General features: G+C 36.4%; 1 protein-coding gene across 1 annotated transcript in view; it reads right to left on the bottom strand.

Moving 5' to 3' along the window:
• Window positions 1-23,197, bottom strand: part of LOC142339740 (uncharacterized) — a 61,163-nt gene extending 37,966 nt beyond the window's left edge. Inside the window, exons 1-7 of the mRNA XM_075390028.1 lie at window positions 23,063-23,197; window positions 18,853-19,034; window positions 12,864-13,020; window positions 12,402-12,651; window positions 11,746-11,960; window positions 3,298-3,451; window positions 2,331-2,353 (exon numbers count right to left, since the gene is read on the bottom strand). Of these exons, the coding sequence (XP_075246143.1) occupies window positions 2,331-2,353; window positions 3,298-3,451; window positions 11,746-11,960; window positions 12,402-12,651; window positions 12,864-13,020; window positions 18,853-19,034; window positions 23,063-23,197 (1,116 nt within the window). The remainder of the gene's footprint in view (window positions 1-2,330; window positions 2,354-3,297; window positions 3,452-11,745; window positions 11,961-12,401; window positions 12,652-12,863; window positions 13,021-18,852; window positions 19,035-23,062) is intronic.
• Window positions 23,198-24,665: the final 1,468 nt, after the last annotated feature.

Genomic DNA, 24,665 nt, shown 5'->3' with positions numbered 1-24,665 from the left:
TGACGACTTAATACAGTGTTTTTCAGACAGACTAAGCAATCAAACTGACAATTGGCCTCAAAGATACACAAAAAAAACGAGCATTAAACTTAACTAAACTCTTCAGCAACGATTCGAGTTTTTCCTTGAATGACAAAACCGAAGGAGATAAAACATTGACACAAGGAGTTCTGGGACAGAAATGAGATGTCAAAAATGGCACCTTCACATTTAGGAAACCAAATTTAGACATAAAAATTGAATGAAAACAACAAAGACAAAACTAGTCAGAAGCAGCCTTGTTTCTGACCCATTGGGAATGATACAGCAATTTGCAATAAAAATTCGAGGTCTTCTTCATGCAGTCGTTAAACAAGGCAAAAATAGGGATCTAGAAGTGCTAGCCGAATTTTATTTTGACCTGCAGAAATGCATTTTTGAATTCAACAGCATGCCAGAAGTTACAACAATAAGATGCCTCGTAACAGGATCACCGACCAGTCAGCAGCTTCAAGATGTTACAGATTCGTCATTTATTGCAAGCTCAATTGTTATTTATTTGAGGTCTGCAAATACAGAAAAAAATGTAATGGCGAACTATGTTTTTAGCAAATCAAGAGTAGCCCACACAAAGCAAACAAGTACATTAAATATGGAGCCAAAATATCCTATTTCGTATGAAGAGAAATGACTTCAATTTTTTTCAGCTCACTTCTGGGCGGATAGTGATATAGCATTAGGATTGATAAAGTCAGACATACGGCAAAAATTTTTGTAGCTATTTTTGTCTACAAAATTTTGGTAACATTCTATAGCAGATGAATCGAAACATATACCGGGAAAAATCAACCCTGCAGATCATGACAGCAGAGGTTCGAAACCAGTAGAGCTCGAAGAGAAGTGGCTACAAGGACCAAAGTTTCTTTCAAGAACCTGACATTGGTTTTTTATCACATAAAACTCTTAACAACGTCCAGTTTAGTATTAACTAAATGCATGAACCCAGTCGTAGAATCAACAAAATTTTGAAATTGGAAAAAAACTGCTCAGAAGGACAACAACCGTAAACAAAGGAACAATTATTTTAAGAAAAAGAAATACCCTTAACAGCCAGAATGACGCCCAAGATTACCTGATAAACAATTCACAGCAAAACAGTTTAGAAAAACAAATGAAAATATGCAATTAAGACAAAAACTAGAACTATGGGATGCAGCTCTTCAAATCAACCCTTTTTTGGATGGAAATGGAGTTTTGCGAGCCAAGGGAAGGCTGGAAGGCTAAGATATGTACCAATAATTTGGAATCGAAATCGCTCCATGATACTGGACATCAAAGACCATGTCACTCAGTTGATTGTTCAACACGCTCACACTAACGGATATCATTACATGGGAACAGAATTTGTCAGAGAGTACTAGCAACAGACTTTTTTTTATCATTGGTCATCGAAAGTTCCTAATAACACTCAGCCGGACTTGTTCTTATACCGCCGATGGAGAGTGCAGAATATTACATATTACACTAATGATGTCTGATCTTCCGCACTTTCGCTTTGCTGACGCTGAGATACAATAACCATTAATAAACCGAGCAGTAGAGTATTTTGGACCCTTTTTTTGAGGAAAACACTCGCAGGCTTGAAAAACAGAACAGCTGAAATTTCACGTGTTCAGTAACACGTGAAGTGCACTTGAAAGTTTGCTATATTCTAGACATTGACAGTTGTTTACATGAAATTAGACGTTTCGTATCAAGGAAAGGATACCCAGAGACAAAAATTTCCGACAACGAAAAAAATTTTACAGCATCAAAAAAACTCATGAACCTGAATAATATCAGCATTGAAAATTACTATTTTACGGAACAATTATCACAACACAACACAGATTGGAAATTGCATTCACCGCTTGCTCCACAAGTTGGAGGTTTATGGGAGAGAATATATCAAACAGCAAAGAGATGACTACTCATAATCGTAGGAAGTCTGCAACTGAAAACAGAAATTTCTCAAACAATTGTCACAGAAACGGAAGGTATCCTAACCTAAACTCCCGCCCCATAACTTACGTTTCTTCTGAAAACGACAACGAAAAAGCCTAACACCTAATCACTTTTTTCTTGTACGCCAGATTTAGATTTAGCCCCTCTCATAGCGAAAAGACTTCAAAGAGAGTACACTTCAGACCTAATAGGCAGACCAGAAATGAGAGAGCGGTCAAAACACCTCAAAGCGGGCGATTTAGTCTGCATTCTAAATGAAATTATGCCAATAGGTATTTGGCTCTCGGACGGATAATAGGATGTCATTATGGAGCCGATGGAACAACAAAATCATATGATATTCATACAGCAACAGGTACACGGACTCGTCCTGCAATAATATTCGTCAACAGTCATAGATGAAGAACTGAACAACACAGGGAGCGCAGCAACAAACTTAACATAATTCAACCCTATTTTGAGATTATCACGAAATGTTTCAATTATTCTTCTCCTTGGAACCATTTATTTAACATTATTTGTTCAGCTTTTTCTCTCATTTGTTTGGAGGATTGTATACTCTTGACAAAAACGTCCAATTAGCTTTTAAGTTCCGAGCTTTTGCAAGATAACGAATTACAACTCAGAACAAAATCAGGTGCCACATTAATCAAAAAGATCCATTCAAAACAAGCATTCAGCAGCTCACAAAGTTGCATAACAAGCAATGCAGCTTACAATGCAAAGAGAAGGGTAACAAGTACAAAAACGATTATGAGTCACACACTCAAAATATTTTATCAGTTTTAATTTTATCACCAGAGTATTGAGGTTCCGCCCTAGTTTTAAAGCGCGCCCTCTTCTTGTCGCGGAGTGTTTAAGTTCAAGCTTCAATTTTTCAATGATTTTTAATTTGATTTCTTTTGCATGATTTGATATATAGCTTTTGCTCATATATTTCCACGCTAATTTTTATATATATTCCACTCTGACCAACTCGCTTGTAAGAAAATGATTCGACATGATCCTTTTTATGTGGGATATTACAATGTTTCATTTCAACAGTAAAGTACCAATGTCTTTACAAATCAACTATAGAAAATTGCGAAGACAAAATCAAGGTTAAATCAACTGTTTTGGCGATTGGGCTTCGATAAAAAAGGATAAATAAATACCTATCACTCTTAATATCGAAAAATTTAATTCATAAATACTTCAGCCAATCAATTCGGCTTTTAATTATCATTGCGTTAAAAGTTACATGCAATACGGAGAATCTAGATAGCAATGATAAGAATTCCAGTGATGAAAAACGTGTACGTGTGATAGTATTACCTTTTATTAACTGTTTTGCTCTGATTAGGGCAATCATCTTGCGAAGGGATCTTCTCAATGGATTGCCTTTCCTTTGCCTCATTGTGATCAAACGGAGAGCATCTGAGCTGATTGTAAGTTTGGCCAACAGGTGAAACATCCAGGACTGAACAATCTATAACATTGACAAATATTTGCTGGAAAAACTTCTACTGTAAGCTCCCTTCGTCGAAGAGTTTTTAAAAGGCCTCCTAAAACAGAAGTACTTTTAAGCAGCCTTAATTCCCAGAGGCCAACAAGAAACACACCTCAAACTGCCACCAATTCCAAAGCTATTACTCGGCACATATCTATCTATCTATTCATCAAGAGCTTTGCGTTGAAATAAGAGCGAAAAGATGGAGAGCTGGGCTTTGAACGTTCGCGAACAAGCTGATCAAAACTTTTACTGGATAGTCATTGGTAATATAATAGTGCACCTTACATGACTTAAGGCCGGTCCAAAACTCTTCCGGCCTCTCAACACAGCAGCAAACCAGTAGCAACCAGTTTTTTTAGCCTTGGTGAATAGGTTCAAGTAAAATAAATGATGGCCATTTTGTTGTGATATTAGATGTAACCTATTTATAATTCATTCATTAATCATTTATTAATCGCCAATATCAGCTCAGCAGAACTCATTCAAGATATATATTTAGCGCGGATCGATCAGAAATATCTGAACTCGAGAGGGCTATGGCACCACATTTGGCGTAAAATTATACCAGAGCTTCTTTTAGAGCACTACTAGGATCGGATGTGAAAAAATCAAAACCAAATGCGGCGCATTTTGGTATGACTTATAGAATTAATTGTTTTCCATGATAATTAAAATGCTATTAATGTCACTTTTGGATCAGTACCTCAAAGTGTGATAGGAAAGCCACAAGCAAGTACACAACGTTGTGTAGGAACGTCCTTTGGGAGTGAGTCTTTTATAAAAAGAGATTTTTTTCACTAAAAGTTGCCTTAGATTTAAAATCCCGACTTTTCCAATTTCCTTTCTCTCTTACCTTTTCTTCTCTTTATCTTACCCTTCAAAATTCTTTTAAATCCACTTCTTTCTTAGCTTAAGATTTTTAATTAGCTTTTTAAGTTGGTCTCTCCTTCACTGTAGAGCACTTAGACTTCTTAAATAGGTTAGCTACAAAATTTATTTCTATTGGAAAAAATTGTCCCCATCTAGCCTCTATAGAAAGCATTTGAAAATTCAGAGCCTCATTGAGGCTGACTCTCAACATGAGCCAAATTGAAAGACTTTTAACCGAGGCCAGAATGACAGCAAAAGAATCCACGCAAGATGAAAGCGATTTTACTGAAGTGCGGAATAAAAGAAAACGATTCAGAAAAAAAGTGCCCACCCCAACCAATAACGTAAGACCTATGATTGATTCAATTGATCCAAGAACATCACAAATTCAGTTTGCAAGAGCAATCAAGTCAAACTTTCCAGCCGTTAAGATCAAGCAAATTAGACAACTGAAGAAAAATACCGAATTCTTTAATCAATCAGAGGACCTTGCTTCAAGAGAAAGCCAAATTCTGTCACTAAACCTAAGTCAAGCCTTTCCAAATGCCAAAGTGAATGCCAGGCACACACTTCCTAAACCTAAAATTAAACCAAGCTTTGTCATTGTAAACGTTCACCACAGCATTACTGAAGATGAGGGTAAAGAAGAACTCCTAAACAACAACGGAAAGGATGTCACCAAGGTGTCAAGAATAACAAGTCGAGCAACTGGACAACCAACAAAATTAATACGTGTTCTAACCGAATCAAACAATCAAGTCACCGCAGCACAAAAACATGGCGTCAAAATAGGCTGGCAGCTACACCGATGTGAAGCAAGCCGAGAATCACCACATGTAATGCAATGTTTCAAATGTCAGAAATTTGGCCACTCAGCAAAGGAATGCACTAATGCAATTCGATGTCTTCGCTGTTCGCAAGATCATAGTGTTAAAGAATGCACTGTTGCGAAAGAAAATGCCAAGTGCTCAAAATGTGGTGATGCTCATGCGACAGTTTATTGAGGGTGCCCAGCATATCAGCACAAGTTAGCACAGGCCTCGAAAAACATAAATGAAAGTAATTTCTCAGCCGTAGCCAACAAACTGAAACCTCAAGCAAACACTGAGCTAACGCCATCAACGGAAAAAATAGCCGTTCTAGTAGCTGAAGTTTGGAGCAAAATACGAACAGTTCTTAACACTATGTCTTACAGTGATATAAAAAATATTGTCTCTAACAGCGCCTCACGCATCTTCAATGAAAAAATAGATGGCCAAAGAATACATGACAGCATTAAAAGCGCGAATAAAGCTGCAGTTATTTCTATACAGTCAAACAATCTATCAAACAGCCAAAGCTTTTCGCAAAATGGATAAGCTCAAAATTTTGCAATGGAACTGTTGCGGCCTAAACAACAAATTAAGCGCTCTGATTCTATTTTCAGCAGAAAAGACATAGATGTAATTTGCTTGAGTGAAGTTAAGAACTGGAAGAAATCAACCCCTCTCAACAACTACATCGTTGCGACGGAAACCTGCAACAACGGTCATCATGGCTCTGCCATCTTAGTGAAGAAAAGCATTGTTATCAAGCGAACAGAACCAAAAAAAGAGAAACCGATAGCAATGGTTGAACACATGAAACACTAAAGCTTTGCCTTAAGTTGCCCCTTTTTGATTCCTTTTGGGTAATAACTGTTTACAATTCCCCCGGAAAGCCGCTGTCGACCGAGAAAAAATTTTCCGGAAATTTGAAAAATGTCTTCGTATGCGGCGATTTCAACGCTTCCCACCACGAACTAAACTGCTACTATGAGTCTGCAAAGTGGAGAAAAGCTTCTAAATGTTATTGAAGAGAATACTTTTAAACTGCTAAACAACAGTTATCACACATATCAATCATTTGACGGAAAATGAAAAAAAATATGTTAGACCTGCACTTTTGCGATAATTCAATCCTTACGCATATTAACGATTTTCAAGTATCAGAAGATCTGGGCAGTGATCACAAAATTACAATTACCACAGTGAATCTAAGAAAAGTCAAACTTATCCAGCCAAAATCAAAAATCAACTACAGAAAATTTAGAGGAAACGCACGAGATTTATACAGATCATCAAATCTCTTGCGCGCGACGTATCCAAAAAGGATGTATTAAATCAGTTCAGCAGCAGTTTAGTCGAAATAATACAAACATCTCTCGAAGACTCCTGCATCAACGAAAAAGAGTTCCCCTACAGTGTTGAGACACAAAAATTGATAAAACTGAAGAGAAGAAGGCAGAGAGAGCTCAAAACTGCAGTTGGCGATCACTTTAGTTCTTTAAGAACGGAGATAAATTACTTGCAGAAAGAAATTAAACGTTCTATGAGGCAGTCAGAAAAAAGAAAAAGAGCAAAGGTCTTGAATACGAGTGAATACAAATGAAACCGGGCCCGAACAAAAAACAGCAGAGTACCCAAACCTATTCTACAAAAATGGCATGGCGGTCACAGACAAAGAGAAAAGTGAAATGTTCAAACAGCTGCTAAAAGACACAGTGAAAAATCACGAAACAGAATCATCAATAATTTTTGAATTCTGCGACAAATTTGAAAAACAAACCAAGGCAATGATAAATACAAATGTAGATTTCGAACAGCTTGCCGTTGAGGTTACAGCAAAGGAGTTTGATGAAATCTTAAAAGAGACGAGAAAAACATGCCCTGGGCCGGATAAAATTTGCTACAGACTCCTTAAAGAGTTGCCTAAGAATGTTAGGCCTTTGCGTGTATCCTCATATCTAGCTCCATTAATAACTCCTATGTTCCAGTTAACTGGAAAGAATTCCCGATTAAAAAGATAACAAAGCAAGACAAAGACTTATCGAAGGCCGAAAACTACAGACCCATTATTAGTCTTACAAATTGTATAGCCAAAATATGTGAAACTGTTGTAAAAAACATTGTTATGGAACATTTTGAAATAAAAACACATTCGGCGAGACTCAAAGCGCTTACAGGAAACACCGCTGTACCACAGACAGCCTCATTAGACTCACACAGCACGTCAGTGAAGCCTTCCAGTGGTCTGAAAGGGTTGGTGTCGTATGCTTAGATGTCGAAAAAGCGTTTGATGCAATATGGCGCCTAGGATTTGTTCACAAATTAAATTCGATTGGGTTAAATAATTCAGTCATAAGGTGGATAAATTCATTTTTGTCGCAAAGGAACGTTTTCGTGAAGATAAATTCCACTGTCAGTGAGAGTATCAGCACGACAGCTGGAGTACCTCAAGGGAGCGTAATTGGTTCTATTCTCATTCTCATATATATCAGTCGCTTGCCACAAATAAAAGCCGAGATCTCACAGTTCGCTGACGATTTTGCACTATACTATAGGTCACGAACCCCCAAATTATTTCAAAAATATCTCCAATCATCATTGAAAAGTCTAATTAATTGGTGCGACTCATTGAAAATTAAATTAAATCCAAACAAAACTCACTGCGTGATATTTAAAAATCCCTCAAAGAAAGAATCCTCACTTGAACTCAACATAAAAGGAGTATCAATTCAGAAGACACAATCGATAAAATTTTTGGGCATCACTTTCACTCCACACCTCAAGGGTAATGAACATTGACAAAGATTTAGTACGAAGAGCGAACAGCAAGCTATTTCAACTCTGGCAGCTTAGCAAAATAAACATTAGAGAAAAAAGTCTAATTTTGGTTTACAAATCTTGGATCCAACCCTTATTTCTGTACTCAAATGCTTGCTGGCTGGATCATTCACATGCCCTTGTCAATAAAATACAAAGCGTGCAAAACCGAGCCCTACGAATTTGTCTTCGAAAACTAAGATGGTACCAGGTTCGAAAACTGCACGAAGAGGCAAACATGAAGTCAGTCAGGGAAATGCAAATTAAACTGAACAACGGATATATTCAAAGGGCATTACAACACAACATACTGTCTGTAATAGAGTTGATAGATAAGAAGCGACAGTGCCCGCTCAACTCTTGCAAAAGCACTCTTGATCATCTCCAATACCAAATTCACTAACAGCACACACCATAGACTAGTGGCTACAATGTCTGCTCAAAATAATCACCAACTAAACAAAAGGAGGATCAATCCTGGTTTAATCCGGGAAATTCAATATCAAAGATCATAGTTTTTCAAAAAACAGAAATGGGCTCAATGTCTGAAGAAAAGCAGGAATTGAGAGCACAAAAAGGAAAACTATGAACATTGGGAAAAAACCGAGAAAAACTACAAACTGAAAAACAGAGAGACAAATAATGCAAATGAAACACTGGCAGTCAGATAACCAAATGTAGTTGTCGAATGGCCCAAGAATCATGCGAAGAATACAAGAACGGTTTAATAAAGCACACACAAATACGGTTCGAGGCCAACTCCAGCAACTTTGTATTTATTTTCTTGATGCGTTTCTCCCATCCAATCAAATGCATCTAGTTTCTAACGTATTAAAGAAGAGAAAAGTGGCGCAGTGGTCATCAAAGCGTGGACTTTTAACTAAAGAACAAACATTTGTTCTATCCGACCGGTATTCGAGTCCAGCTAAGTTGCCTACAGCTTTACTTATTCTAATTATTTGTTTTCCGCTATATTAACAATTTGAAGAGCAATAGAACAATCAGACGTGTTAAGAGTATTCGGCCAGCCGCTCGCCTAGTCAATTCGGGGCCAAATACAACTCAGTCTTCGTCATTTTCTTTCCATCTCTTTCTTTTCTTTTTATCTGTTCAGCCGGCCGCTCACCTAGTCAATTCGGGGCTCAACAGATCACAGCTGTCATTATTGTCTTTATGCGTAATTATTGACCAACTGTTGCGCCTTCTTTTGATGCCTTTCATTTCAACTTTCTCATTATCTTAATATTGTCCTTAACCCTCCACTGATTTAAAAAGAGAACATCTGGCAGTTCAAAAACATACAAAAAAATTTAGTATTGTGCTGCGCGTGGTTTTTATTTAGCGTATCACTTTTATACAACAATTTCTCAGTTTTGTCAATTTTATTTTAAGGCTTTTTGAAGTCAGAAACAACGCTTTTCTTTTTTATTTCTCCCTTTCTTTATCAATCTTAACCGTTTCTGTCATCCGCTTAATCTTTTTCAAATTTGAAACAGAATTATCCGAAAACATAGCCAGCGATCTAAGCCCCAGGTAGAATTGCATCAAGCGGAGAAATAATATTTTTGAAAGATAAGATGATTTTTTGTAGCATTGAACATGCCACTTAGCGCGGTTCGTGGGCGCTTCAGAACTGGGCGCTTCGGTTCGAAACAGTCCAAATCAGTTTGACGATCTCCATTTTAAATTTATGACGACTTGAACATTAAAAGAACAGAACTTGAAAACGAAAAACTTGCAACTATATAAGTCAACTTAGTGCTGTGAACTAGCACCTAGAGGAAACAGAACTTCAACACGAGTGGGTTCGAGTCCCACCCACGCCCATTGAAAACTTAATATTTTCCAATTCGATTTTATTTTATTTTTTTAATTTTAACATATTTACCTGAAGAAATTATCACAAGCCTTTAACACAATTCCCACGAGGCTAGCCAAAGAAACGATACATTTTCATTTTTAAACGTCAAGTTCAGCCAGCAGATGTCCTCCACGGTACTTGAAATGGCTGAGTGCATCTGAGGCAGGGGAAGTTTAACAATAACTTCCCAAACTCAATTTCTTCCTACTGTGTATATAACTTCATTCACCTCTGGTTGTACATAAATTGTATTGTATATAGGTGGTATGACTTATAGCATTAAATTGACATTGAAATGAGCTGCTCACAATCTTGAAATGTATTCTGAGCTGCAAATTGAGATCCGCACCAAATTTCAAAAAGTCGAGTGTGAAAAAGTCAAAAAAGTCAAATCGGTCAGATGAAAAACATGCAAAAATTGGATCTATTCTGTACTCCGTATCATTTACGTAACATTAGACGCCCATTAAACGGGGGGGGGGGGGGGTGATAGATCCCAACAGTTTTTAGAAATCTCATAAAAATACCGGATCTTTTCCGTTTGTGCTCCCCCCCCCCGTACGTTATGCACCCGCAGTTACAGAGCACGTGTTCAAAAATTGTAAACCATTATCTAAAAACATGGCATATGCGTCTTGGGGATACTAAAAATATGAACTAAGCTGCACAAACTGAGAAGATACAAAGGATCAAACAAAAGGGACAAAATAAATGCAGCATATTTTTTTGAAAGCAGCCAAAAAAAATTCTTAGAAAACCGGATTTGGATTTTTCTCTGAAACTGAAAAGTCATACAACAGCAAAGCCAGCTGAATGAGCGTAGAGAAGAATGCTATGAGATGAGATTCAGAGCTGCGTATTTCGCGAGCTCCGATTGGCGGATCTTAAACTCATTTAATTAAAACAAATAAAAAAAACATTCAAAAGTGCGCTACTGAGAAAAAAATGCTTAACTACCAAGAGCTAAGAGAAGGTCATCCGTAGTCCAAACTATCCCCACGCGCGTCAAAGATGTTAAGAGCAAAAAAAGTGGAGTTGAGCGCAAGAAATATTTTAGGTTGATTTAGGTCTTCCAACATATGCCTTTTCCAAAACATGCCATTCAAATAAATTGAGATTCCTATCAGCAATGAAATTTCAACATCAAAAACAGTAAGCTGTGATTATTGTATATGCTACGATAAATTAACGATAGTCGGTTTTCTCTCAAGTGACTAACTAGCAATTGGATTCGTCAGTAGCTAGCCGGCACTCAGGGAGACTAGCGTCAGCTAATAAACAGAGGGGGAAAGGAGTGCAAAATTGGGCCCATTAGGGGGATGGGGCTTATTTGGGGGGGGGGGGTTCGATTGGAGAGGGTATACCACTTGCAGTGCTTGCGGGGGATTAAAGTGGGATGTTGAGAGGAATGTTGGAGAGTTAAGGGGTGCTGAAGAGTAGAGGGGGGGGCTGAAAGTTAGGAAGGGGTAGAGTTGAGTTCGGGGGGAAGGATAGATTGGGGGAGTCCAAACTGCCAAAAGCTTTCCTCACGCTTTCATTTTATCTCTTCTCAAAAGATTTGGTGATTTGTACACTTAGACTACTAAAGCTTAAAGAGAACTGCTCAACGAATTAATGCCCCCCGGGTTTTACCTTTTTATCCAGTTTTCGGGACACAAAACAATTAGTCAAAGTCGATTGTACAAAATATTGCATGAAAAGGACAAACACGACTGATTTTTTTGCTGCAAATTTTCTTCGAGAGCAATTAGAAATGATGAATTAACTGTGGCTTTAAATTTTTGACTGGGCTAAAAAAATTCGAAAGTTAAAAACTGCCTTTCAATTTTATAATGTTTCCATACATTTGCAGAAGCGACATATGAGTATGCTTTCAAAACTTCAAGACAGTAAAGAGGTTTAGGCATTTGACTGACCTGAGAGGGCACAGAAAGCGATCGACTGGGTCTACCAGAAGAGGAGTTGATGGTGAGAACTATGACATTAAGAATGACAGAGAGAGCAACTAGCAGAATGCAAGCCAGAAAGAAGAAACCAATTATTGGGAAGGAGTCGCTGGAGTAGGGCACAAATTGATTCAATGCTGAGAGGTTAAAGGTCAGAGACAGGAGCATTGTCACCGCAAACAAAACTGTCAACACACAGAGTTTCAGCAATCACGTATAACTTATTTTGCATGCCTTAGCAACACCAGAAAAAAAAATAAATAAAAGCGTTAGGAGGGTGTGGCAGAAACATGAATTCTTCAACAAATTGAATTATATTAATTTTCAGTCCATTCATGCAAATTAATTTTAAATTTTCTCTCTTTTTAGAGGTAGAGTAAATTATTCCATTTATTGGAGCTTGATACTACAAATTTTGATACACAGCTTCTGCAGGGCACAGTTATGGACTTATTCAAAGACATAGTCCGATAGTAAGCAAGCGTTGCAAAATTGAATTCATGGTCCCAGCACAGGCGACCCGATTCATTTTTTGGGGAGTGGACCTCATAGAGAGCAGTGTCGGTGCGTATATCTTGAATTAAATAGTTTGAATCAAATCTAGTCTCTAGGTTAAAAATGATTGCCTTTTTCCTCACAACCATTGGGCAGAGTGAACACAAAGAGAGACACAAATGCGTTCAGACACATTGGGTAGATCACTGCCCATTCATAGTATTTGGCTCTCCTCTGGAAAGTGAACTGCAGCCGAATTGTCGATATGTTGAAAGGCCTTGGACCTCTAATGGGATGGACGTCCCGGTAGAGTTGAGAGTGAAGTAGAAACCACTCTGGGTGTTCGGTTACAAGTTTGGGCGCATTAAGGAGCCAAGCTGCCTAAACAAAGGCTAACTTTTGACAAGGGCTAACTCACAAATGATTTGCAGCTGCATACTGACCTTTATTTACATCATCAATATTTTTCACATTTTTTGCACACAGGGAATTCGATAAGAAACATCTAAGTACGTTACAGCAACAGAGAGCTTAACTCACGATGGTATTTGGATGGAGCTTATTGTTGATTCATGCATCATTTTTGTACATACTTGCTGGAAAGGGCACATGTTGATGTTTCTCAGAGTCCATGATCCCAAGACGAGAGTGCACGTCTGAGTGTCAAAGGGGAAGTGGGAGGTATTCATGGTGCATTTGGTAGTTACCAACACCGGAACATTCCACGTCACAGTCCCCATCCAGTTTATCCTGTTCAAACGACAATTGTTCTAAGATTGATAGAAATTTTTTTAATGATCTGCCTGTTGGTACAGTTACTTCTATTTACGCTTCGATTCTTTAAATCTTACTGAAAGGCTGTTAAGTTCCGCTGAGGTTAAAGTTCTGCCGTTGCAAAACATAAATCTACTATCCTTTTTTTCTTGTTACTACACCTAAAAGCGATCACACAATATTCGAACTCCGAAAAACACTAAAGTCACTCGAAAGGTCAAAATGGTCAAGCAAAAGTGAGTGCAAAGAAGATAGACGTGGCTACAATTTTTGATAAAGTGCAATTGAACAGCTGATCATAAGCATTTAAATTTTTTCCTAAAAAATCTTTACCCTGCAAAAATTTTTCTAAATGATATCGTAAAGTTAGCCTCGTGACATCTCATTGCTGCTGCGCGCTGCTATTAGAGTTCTATATTCGCCGCTGTCATTTCTTGTTGACATCATTAAAAAATTTGAGTTTATCACAAACTGTGAGTTCAGTAACCGAAAACTTTTACGAGCACTATGATATAATTGATAACATGAGTTTTTCGAAAATGTATTTATGCATTATCAATTGTTTTGAGCCATATGATTAAATTTAAAATTTATATTAAATTTATAGTAAATGTCTAGTTATCAATGAATACACCAAAACACTTGAATCAAAATATAAAAACCTAAATCAAAAATATATCTAGATTGCAATTTGTTGAACGATTCTCAAGAATTTGTTGTGTAAATTTATAAAACATTGGTACATAAAAATGTTTTGATCGGAAAAAAAAATGTTACCTATTTTTTTAAATAATTTTTTTTACTATTGAGTCTAGGTGATTCTAATTGATTAAACAAGCGTGAGTCAATCTAAAGTTGTCTATGGTATAAAGAATTTTACTACAAAAGCAGTGGGAAGTGTGCATTATAACCTCAAGTTTTTCAAATTCGTCAATTTATTCTAGAGAAAACGGATAGTTTTTTTAAAAAAGTTTGTTCCGACCCTCTGGATCAAGGTGTAATTCAATGTTAACCATACTAATTTCGTAGCACTTTTTATCCATAGGTATTGTAAAACTCAAGGAAATTTTGGTATAGCTAATTTGCTCAAGTTTTGGAGAAAGATGTTTTTTTTAAATCGATTTTAACATCGATGTTTTGTAAAACGTCCCGCCTTTTTTGTGCCCTTATAGGGACATTCTACCATGTGCTGTATATTTATTTTGCTTTTTTGTTCTTTGCTTTGATTTTGTGATAGGATTTTTATAGGAATCCAGGCCTATCCAGGATTCCCATAAAATTTGAAAAAAGAGCGTTGTAACTGCTGGAGGCTCATGTTGCGAAAAAAATGTTTGATTAAGTGTATAATGCAGAAATCAAGTCGCAGAGTTCAAGTGAAGAGTCTAAATTTTTTTAGCTCATATATGAGACAGAACGTCTATAATGCTGACTTTTGAGTATTGGGTGGCTATTAATCACACTTTGTCTCGACCGAAAGTACTTCAGTGCTTATGTTGCTCGTTAAAAAAACTCATCGTGTATGTGTTTGAACAAACCGTACCCCCTTTGTGTGTACAAAAAGGGGTCTGCGCAATAAACGAGGACAAACCTAAACCTCAACCTGAGCAATCAAAACGTGCTGCTTGGTCCAAAGACTGTACTAGGCTGAAACAGCCAATTAAAAATACTCAACTTATTACGCTTGATTTAATCTCAAGTAAGCAAGTGACGCTAGTGTTTAACTGGTCCAAAATGTATGTGCATTTATAAAAAGTGCTATTGCATATACAATAGTCAATTGTGACTTAAACATTAGGACATAAGAAGCTTTAATATTTTGGCTACTTTGCAGTTGCGTTTTACGTTGGATTACCCTGAAGTGTTGCTATTTTGGTTGTGACTCTTGGATGTGTATTTATCTTGTAGAAGGAATCTGCCAAAAACTTTTTTTCTAGAATATACATCGTCTTGCAGGACGGTGCCAGAATATGCCAGATTTCTACAAGATAGTCATCCATTCTCGACTAGGGAAATGAAAGGAACAAATCTGTTGTTTATCACATCCATTTATATATTTGGGAATTTTCAGTATAAGTTTTCCTCGATATAGTTGCTACTCTTTATTAGCTCACAAGCTTTTATTACACCTGAGGATTCAAGAAGACGTGGCAAGTATTCATTAATTGAGTTTGATCACAAATTTAGTAAAACTACATGATTAGAACTTTTGTAATGAACTCAGCTCCACGTATTTTCTTCAATCTAAACTCTGATTCCAGTGCCGTAGAATTCTGATCAGTACTCATTTCCCAAGTATATTTGCTTAGTTTGCTTAAGTTTTGCTTAATGTTTGACTAGTAGAGCAACCATATTGCTTTTACTGCAATTTTTCTACAAAAAGAGTAAAGTTACATAGTTTTTTATGACTGGTCTTGATAAACGATTTGCATGTAGATAACATGAAGGCTGATTTACCGAACAGATATCACCGAGTTTTTTTGAGGAATTCGAAGTTTTTGATTGAGTTGAAGAACCCCACATCTGGCTACCACAACCTATTCGGGTCCACTCTAATGAACGCTAATTTCAGTCGCCTCTTTAAATATTCATCTCGCCACGACTGGTAACGCTGAACAAGGAGAACTATTTAAAACTAAATAATGTTTTCCAAGACGTTGCTAAGCAACCCGCATTTTAAGGACAAATTTTCTGTGAGTTAGTTGCTCAAAATATTAACAACTAAGCCATTGAAACCATTGACAGATAAGTTTAAGCCTATTGCGCTACCGTTTCATCCAGGTTAATTTTTGTCGGAGACTGACATCTGAGAGTTAAGTTTTGCTAAATAAAAAATGGAAGAGAAAGGAAATTTTTATTGGAAAGTTCTCAATAAAATTTCAATTTTTATTCCAATTGCTACAATCATTTATATTGTATTCGTTTATTGCCCATTTTTGGCACAAGGAAAGTGAGCCACAGCAAAGCGAGAACATTCGAAGTAGGTCGCGATGGTAAAGTATCAAAACGTGACAAACAGTAACTAACCTAACCAATATTCAATAAAAAGTTTAGATAAAAAAATTCGTCAATGATACATTTGCAGAACTTAAGAGAACAATTGAAAGGTCTCTGCATCGTGATTGAAAAAAAAGAATTGGGATGAAATAATAGAGAAGACAAGGAGTCTCGTCAAGGTACATTTTCACTTAAAGATCCGACACGCACTCATCTGTATATTTGACATAACGGTCAACCAAATGAAGATAAATTTTTGACATAATCAAATATAGATCTTTGAGCGCAACAAAATTTGTTAAACAAACTACTAAGATGGAGCTTATTGTTGATTCAAGTATGGTTTTATTATATATTTGATGTAAAGGGCACATGTTGATGTTTCTCAGAGTGCAGGATCCCAGGACGAGATTGCACGTCTGAGTGTCAAAGGGAAAGTGGGAGGTATTCAAGGTGCATTTGGTTGTTACCAAAATCGGAATATTCCACGTCAGAGTCCCCATCCAGTTTATCCTTTTCAATCAACAATTGTATTGGATCAATTCTGATAATAATACGTTTTTAAGGATTTGTCTGTTGTTACAGTTACTTCTATGTATGCTTCGATTCTTTAAATCTTACTGAAAGGCTTTAAGATTAACGAGCTTTGAGCCCTTGCAAAACATAAATATTTTATCCTTTTTTCTTGATACTACACCAAAAAACCATCTGAATCTTTTACAACTAAGATCACACAATAATCGGACTCCAAAAAACACTAAAGTCACTCGAAAGGTCAAAATGGTCAAGCAAAAGCTAGTATAAAGAAAATAGACGTGGGTACAATTTTGATAAAGTGCAATTAAACAACTGATCATAAGCATTTAAATTTTTCCTACAAAATCTTTACCCTGTAAAATATTTCTCTAAATGATATCGTAAAGTTAGCCTCGTGACATCTCATTGCTGCTGCGAGCACTATGATATAATTGATAACATGAGTTTTTCGAAAATGTATTTATGCATTATCAATTGTTTTGAGCCATATGATTAAATTTAAAATTTATATTAAATTTATAGTAAATGTCTAGAGATCAATGAATACACCAAAACACTTGAATCAAAATATAAAAACCTAAATCAAAAATATATCTAGATTGCAATTTGTTGAACGATTCTCAAGAATTTGTTGTGTAAATTTATAAAACATTGGTACATAAAAATGTTTTGATCGGAAAAAAAAATGTTACCTATTTTTTTAAATAATTTTTTTTACTATTGAGTCTAGGTGATTCTAATTGATTAAACAAGCGTGAGTCAATCTAAAGTTGTCTATGGTATAAAGAATTTTACTACAAAAGCAGTGGGAAGTGTGCATTATAACCTCAAGTTTTTCAAATTCGTCAATTTATTCTAGAGAAAACGGATAGTTTTTTTAAAAAAGTTTGTTCCGACCCTCTGGATCAAGGTGTAATTCAATGTTAACCATACTAATTTCGTAGCACTTTTTATCCATAGGTATTGTAAAACTCAAGGAAATTTTGGTATAGCTAATTTGCTCAAGTTTTGGAGAAAGATGTTTTTTTTAAATCGATTTTAACATCGATGTTTTGTAAAACGTCCCGCCTTTTTTGTGCCCTTATAGGGACATTCTACCATGTGCTGTATATTTATTTTGCTTTTTTGTTCTTTGCTTTTCTTTTGTGATGTTTTTTGGATCCTGGCCTATCCAGGATTCCTTTTAAAAGTTGAAAAAAGAGTTGTAACCAGTGGAGGCTCATGTTGCGAAAAAATGTTTTAAGAAGTGTATGGTGCAGAGTTCAGGTCGCACAGTTGAGTGGCAGAGTTCAAAGTTTTTAGCTCGTTTATGGCACAAAAGGTCTATGTTGTTGACTTTCGAGCGTTATGTTGCCATGGGTCGGACTTTGTCTCGACCGAAAGTACTTAGTGCTTTTGTTGCTCGTTAAAAAACTTCTCGTTTATGTGTTTGAACGCACCGTACCCCCTTTGTGCGTTCAAAAACGGGTCTGGGCCATATACGAGGACAAACCTAAACCTCAACCTGAGCAATCAAAACGTGGTGCTTGGTCCAAAGACTGTGCTTGGCTGAAACAGCCAATTAAAAATACTCAACTTATTATGCTCAAATTAATCTCAAGTAAGCAAGTGACGCTAGTGTTTAACTGGTCCAAAACGTATGTGCATTTATAAAAAGTGCTATTGCATATAGTATAGTCAAATGTGTGGCCCTTTAAACATTAGGATATAAGAAGCTTTAAAATTTTGTCGACTTTGCAATTGCTTGTTAATTACGTTGGATTACCCTGAAGTGTTGCTATTTTGGTTGTGATTCTTGGATGTGTGTTTATTTTGTAGAAGGAATCTGCCAAAAAATTTTGCCAGAAGGTGCATCGTCTTGCAGGAACCTGCCAGAATATGCCAGATTCCTACAATATAACCATCCATTCTCGACTAGGGAAACGAAAGGAACAAATCTTTTTTTATCCCATGAAATCATTTACTGGACAAATGAAAATATCATGATCGACCCTTAATTGGTATGAAGAAGACCATATTTGTTCAATAAATGTATCAACAGACCATGCTTGACCTGAAAATGTGTTTTTTCTACAAATCGAGGTCTAACTGTTTATATATTTGCGAATTTGCTTATTTTGGTGAACTTTTGCTTAATATTTGACTAGGGAAGCAACCGTATTGCTTTTATTGCAATTTATGTACAAAATGAGTAAGTTTACATTGCTTCTTATGACTGGAAGTGATAAAAGATTTGCATGTAGAATATTTACATATTTAAAATGAACACTGATTTACCGAACAGGTATCACTGATTTCTCTTTGAGGAATTCAAAGTTGTTGATTGAGTTGAAGAACCCCACATCTGGCACCCAGACCTTGTTCGGGTCCACTCTAATGAACGCCAATTTCTGTCGCTTCCGACTCCACTTCAAGTAGTCATCTCGCCACGACTGGTAAAGTTGAACAAGGAGAACTATCTAAAATTAATTAATGTTTTCCAGGACACCTCTTAAGCTTTCCGTATTTTAGGGACAATTTCTCAGTGGGTTAGTTGCACAAAACTTTAACAATCAAGTATATTGCGCTACCGTTTTATCCTGGTTAATTTTATTGGAAACTGACAAAATTTGAGCATTAAGTTTTGCAAAATTGAAATTAGGAGAGAAAGAAATCTATAAAAAGAAAAATTTCATTAAATTTTTAAACTTGAATCGCAGCACATGATAGATTATTTTATAAGATTGAAAAAGCTTCTCATAATTGATTTATTCCATGACAATTCAAAACGCCACTCTGAGTCTTATTGGCCTATTCGTGATCACTTTCTCCACTAAATGTCAAAAACGTGCTATACAAAAGCTCGGTTTTTGGCTTAGGTTTAATTTTTCTTGGTTTTGGCTTTTGGTTTCCACAAATGGTTCCTTGAAGAGGACTATCTAAGGAAGCGGCCAAAAATTTCTTACAACAGCAAGCTAATTTTCAAAAGGAAGCCGCCAAAAAAAATTCTTACATCAGCAAGCTAATTTTCAAAACTTAAGCGTACTGACCGTTTAAGGGTAGCTTTCCTGGAGAATTAGAACAATTATCATCCAATATTTATTCTACTACTATCCAATCTTGAAATACAGTGCGCGTACCCATACACTAAGGTGTCCTTTATATCTAGCTTTCCATTTTTTACATTTCTGATGTTTTGCAGAAATTGAAAACTAAAAAAAAACTGCAAAAAGTTATCAAAACAACAGAAAATCCAATCGGATGACATCAAACAGAAGCAAGAATTATGTATTTCATTTGGTTGATCATCACGTTTTTATTCAATTAAGTCTTATTTACGTACTATGTGGTGCACTCCTTTTCTATTTTTTGATGGTTTCCATAATACAAAAAGCATTGGTTTATCTAAGCAGAAAGCAAAGTTTTCTAAATTTCTTTATAAAGATACATTTCTACGTCAAGAGATACATTTATACAACACTCTTCAGAAAATAAAGGAAATTGTCAAACGTGGTATCAGTTTTTCAAAATTGAGGTCTCCTTGCGTACTATTTTGTGTTTCTTCAATGTCGTTGTCAATAATGATAAATATAAAGACCTAGGAAATTGTTTTTCTAAACAAAAGCTGAATGGTTGTTTGAAATTGACTTGACTTGCATCTACTTACGAATGAAACGATTTAAGTTCGTTGTTACTCTCAGTAATTGTTTTAGCAAATTTAGTGATATTCTAGAAATGGTGGGAACTAATTGATTTTATTCGTTTCTTACTGGAAAATTATTGCAACCGTTTTTTTTATTAGCCAAGGATGTAATTTATCTGTCGCCAAAAACTATTACGGTCATTTAGTTCTTGTTTGTCTACTGCATCATCAAAAATTTTAGTGGAAAAAATGAAATCTTTATCGGAAAAAGTAACATTTGGTGAACATTTACTGAGTGAATGAACAATTACTGACTAAAATGATTTGTTTAAAAAGTTAATTTCATGGTATCAAGCGCCAAAAAGAACTAAATATATTAATTTATAAAAACAAATGGTTCTGAAACCATACAAAATTTAGATTGTGTTTTCAGTACTTCTCTGCATTAATGCACAGACACGGTTTAGATTAGCTAAAAAGTAATTTATTTGATTGTCATGTTAAATTGATTTTGGTTCACAATCTCTGATCTGATTCTCTATTTTCAAAAGTTTTCATGCAATGGAGTTCAAGGTTAGTGGATGCTAGGATCAGGTTTCTATGGGTGGAGGATTTAGTTTTTGACATCTGACTGTTAGGTCAATAAGATATTGATAGCTCCAAAACAGATTGTATTTGGAATCCTATTTAATATTAAGACCACTTTTTATCAACACAACATCAGAGTTATTCAGGCCTGTTCTTCTTAAGTAACGAAAGTCTAACAAACATTACGTTTCAAGAAGTTCAAAATTAGCTTATTCTACTTCCTATTTAAAGTAAGCTCGCAAAGATAGCTTATCTAAATCCAACTGATTTTTTTATTCCTGCTTGACGTTCTCATGGCTCAAGAAGGGCCTGCTGTTCCGTTACTGAAGCATCCTTAGTGGTATAGGTGAGGCCTCGTCTGCGTCCCCATGGCTCTCAATTTGTCAGTCAGCAGATTGCTGATCAGTAGATTCTGTCTTGATGACTACAGGTTCCAGTCAACAAAATTGGCAGTGGTTGACAAGCACTGGCTTTTTCGAAATCTTCAGGTGAATTGAAGAGTTGAAGAGCTATTAGTCCTCTTGTAGATAACGAATGTAGATAGAACTAATGGTGTACTGCTTTGATTTCGACTGCAGATTTGAATGGCCCGTTTCACTGTTTGCACTGCTCACTCAGCAGGTCCATTTGCTCTAGGATGATAAATGAGTGATCCTTTGTTATTCCCACTGATTAACAACACTGTTTTAGATCACTGCTTTTCATCTCGGGACAACTGTCTAATGATAACGTTATCAGTATCCTAAATCTCGGAAAGACATTACTCAGGAAAACTGGTACTGTTTGTAAAGCTCTGTTTTTCACAAGGAAGGCTTCAGTCCGACATGATGCCGCGACTAAATTTACTAAAAATGATTTTTTGATCTTTAAGATAGACTAAGTTCAGATTATTGCGCTGCCAGTTTCCTGTTTCTAGCCAAGCTCAAACTGTGTTCTCCAGGCTAGATAAGTTTTTAAACTCATTAGATACATTTGCTGAGATATCCGAGAAAAAAGTTACTGGTGCAGGTCCACTAGCCCTTCATTCGAACTGCTGTTTCTACTGCCTTACCTTCTGGGTAAATTTCATGAGCTTTGACAACAAGAACAAGATCACGAAGTGTTATTTTGTTATGAATCATCAAAACGTTATTCTGTTGTTTGAATCCATTCTCTTTATCAGTGCAAAAAATCATTTGCCATTATTTTTTCTCTCATATTACATCTTAGAATAATTGTTTCAACTGCGGCTCAGTTTTGATGTCTGACCGGGTTACCACTTCAGTTGTACAAAAAAGATATTTTTCAGAGCAAAACAGATTCAACCATTATCACCGTTGGTGTCAAAGTCCAGTCTGCTCAAAGCATCGGCAAGGTGCGTTTGCTCACCTAGTGTGTTTTCAATTCAAAGTTGAATCCAATTAGCGCTATCTCCCATCTCGCTATTGGACCTGATGCCGCTTTGCCGATTTCTTCATCTGGTGCGAAGAGATACTTCAGATGTTTAAAGTTCAACTTTAAATAATTTTCCTTCGGAGGACTAATTTCTTGACTTCGGAGACAATTGAAAGGCCGCTTTTTTAATTTGTGGTATTACTATTTGGCTTGTAACATTTTCACGAAGAGTTAGGTATCTGAATTTTCCGCTTGTGGCAGAACTCCGCCTGATGCTTCTTCCGAGGCGTCTGGCGTCATGGTTGGTTCTTTTGCCAAGCGAAAGAGCTGATAAAGTTGATGGGTACATAGTTCATTTTTGATCAGTTTCAAGTAACCCTGAGCTTTTGTTTCCCATCCAAAATTTTACCCGGAATTCGTTCAAATGTAAAATTTTTGTAGCCAAATTAGGTTCTAAACGTCAAAAAAAATTGATAAGCCAACAAAAACATAACGTTTTTCCTTATTTAATGGTTATTTGCATTTCTCATTTTCCCGAAATGTTAAGAGTTAGGCGCTATTCTTTTTTAAGCGATAGATTAACCAAGAAAACTATCGCATTAGACTGTTTTCAGTTGGATTTTTTGATTGATTGAAAATGAAGTTTTCATGTTCTCTGTTGAACGCAAGCAATTGTCCCTGGTACTGCTCATTTGTTGTTTGTCTTGTTGTCAAAAATGACCAAAGCCTTGATTCCTATGAGAATTGTTTCAATTCTATTCTGTCCGATTGACGATGAATTCTCCAGACCACGAGGAGCTTTAATACATCTTGAATAATCTCTGTGAAGGTTACTTTGTGCATAACTTTTTGAAGAATCGTCTAGCTCAAATTATTATCATTTGTCTCTTAAATTAATTTTGCCAAAGTGAAGAGAGCCCAATGGAGGAGAATGATCTCCATGACTCGGATAGGGTAATCATTGTCAATAACTTCGCCATCTATGTGATCATTAAGTCCACAGATACCGTTAGAGATATTTCTTTCTTCTGCTGTCATACTATTGGTGATGTATGTCTGACTCCAACAGGCTGCACTGGCCCTTGAAAAATACTGACTTTGATTCAAGTATAAGTTCCACATGCGCTTTATTGTTTTGACTGCTAGTAGTCATTCGTCGCAAATTACATTGACGCCTTCATGGGAAGGTACATTTCTCCCATGAAGCCAAATATCTCAATCGATTGCTTGAATGATAGTTGTTGCCTATATTTAATTCTTTTCAACGTAACGTCACTGTTTGTGAGCACAGAAGTGTCAGTTGGTGTCCGTCGATGACATTAAGAGATCTGGTTTTACAATCCAATTTAGGTTTTGAGAGCTGTGTCCAATGGTGCGAGGATAGGCCGGTGCCATCAGCACCTATGTTAGTTGCTTTTGTAATTTGGAATTTTTTGTTGTAAAATTTCCAAATGTTTCGGGCATGTAAAACACATTATCCCGGAGAAAAACTGCTCATCTCCACTTCGGAAGACACTTGACCCGAAAACTTTCTCAAAGATGTTGCTGTGATGGCAAAACTAAATCGGGCTGTGTTTTGCTTCTGCACATTTTTGCAATGTGCCCCACCTGTTTAACCGTGTTACAATTCTTGTTCGAATTTGGACACCGCAACATTCTATGTAGCTTACTTTGTATGCTACACCGATGTGAGCTCAATCTGCTGATTGAAAAGTTAAAAAAGCAATTTCCAGAGTCAGCCAGTAAAATATTTTATTTGATACTCTGCAGATCGTCTTAACATTGGACCCAGCTTCCTGTTTCACCGCAAAGCGCTTGTTACCTGATGAAGAGCTCACGAAAGCCATTGCTTCTTTCAGATTTGTAGACTCTTGGTCAATATAGGAAAGGAAATTGCTGGTTTTGTGTTGAAATCGCTTGGTAGTCTTAGTTTGATTTCAGAGTCTTCTCAGCCAGGATTGAAATTTACTTTTAACAGCTCCTACTCACGGTTTGTTGATGTTTCAATTGTTTAGAAGTCGCAGTAGCGTGCTTCCTTTCAAAGGCGCCCCAAAAAAATGTCATCAGAATCTTCTCTAGACAGCGGACAACTTTTTTTCTCCACCGGCATTAAACCCTCCTCTGGAGCGATTCAAAATTTGTTTGCTATTCTGGTTTTTTGAAAAACAGTTTCAGAAATGTGTTCTGGCCGAACAGAATAGGAGAGAGATTTGTTATCAATGAGCCTGGGATTGTACCGTTCCTGTTAAGTTTTTCCGCTTTCTTTTCTGTGTGACATTTCGCCATAGACGAAATTGTATACGCAGTACAGATTTCAGCACTCTACAGATCCACATTTTATGGGTTGGTCAGTGTTCTGGAAATTCTTGTCGCGGTCTTGAGTACGGATCAAAAGAATTCAAAATGTTGAAGTTTAAAATATTTTCTCACAATATACAAAATTTAGCTGCTATTTATAGAACTAAAGTGTAAAAAAATCATAAAGTCAGTTTAGAATCGCTGAAAA

The sequence above is a fragment of the Convolutriloba macropyga genome, chromosome 1, assembly GCF_964194025.1.
Source record: "Convolutriloba macropyga chromosome 1, txConMacr16.3, whole genome shotgun sequence".
Lineage (NCBI taxonomy): Eukaryota > Metazoa > Xenacoelomorpha > Acoela > Convolutidae > Convolutriloba > Convolutriloba macropyga.
This window is presented reverse-complemented; position numbering and strand designations above follow the sequence as displayed.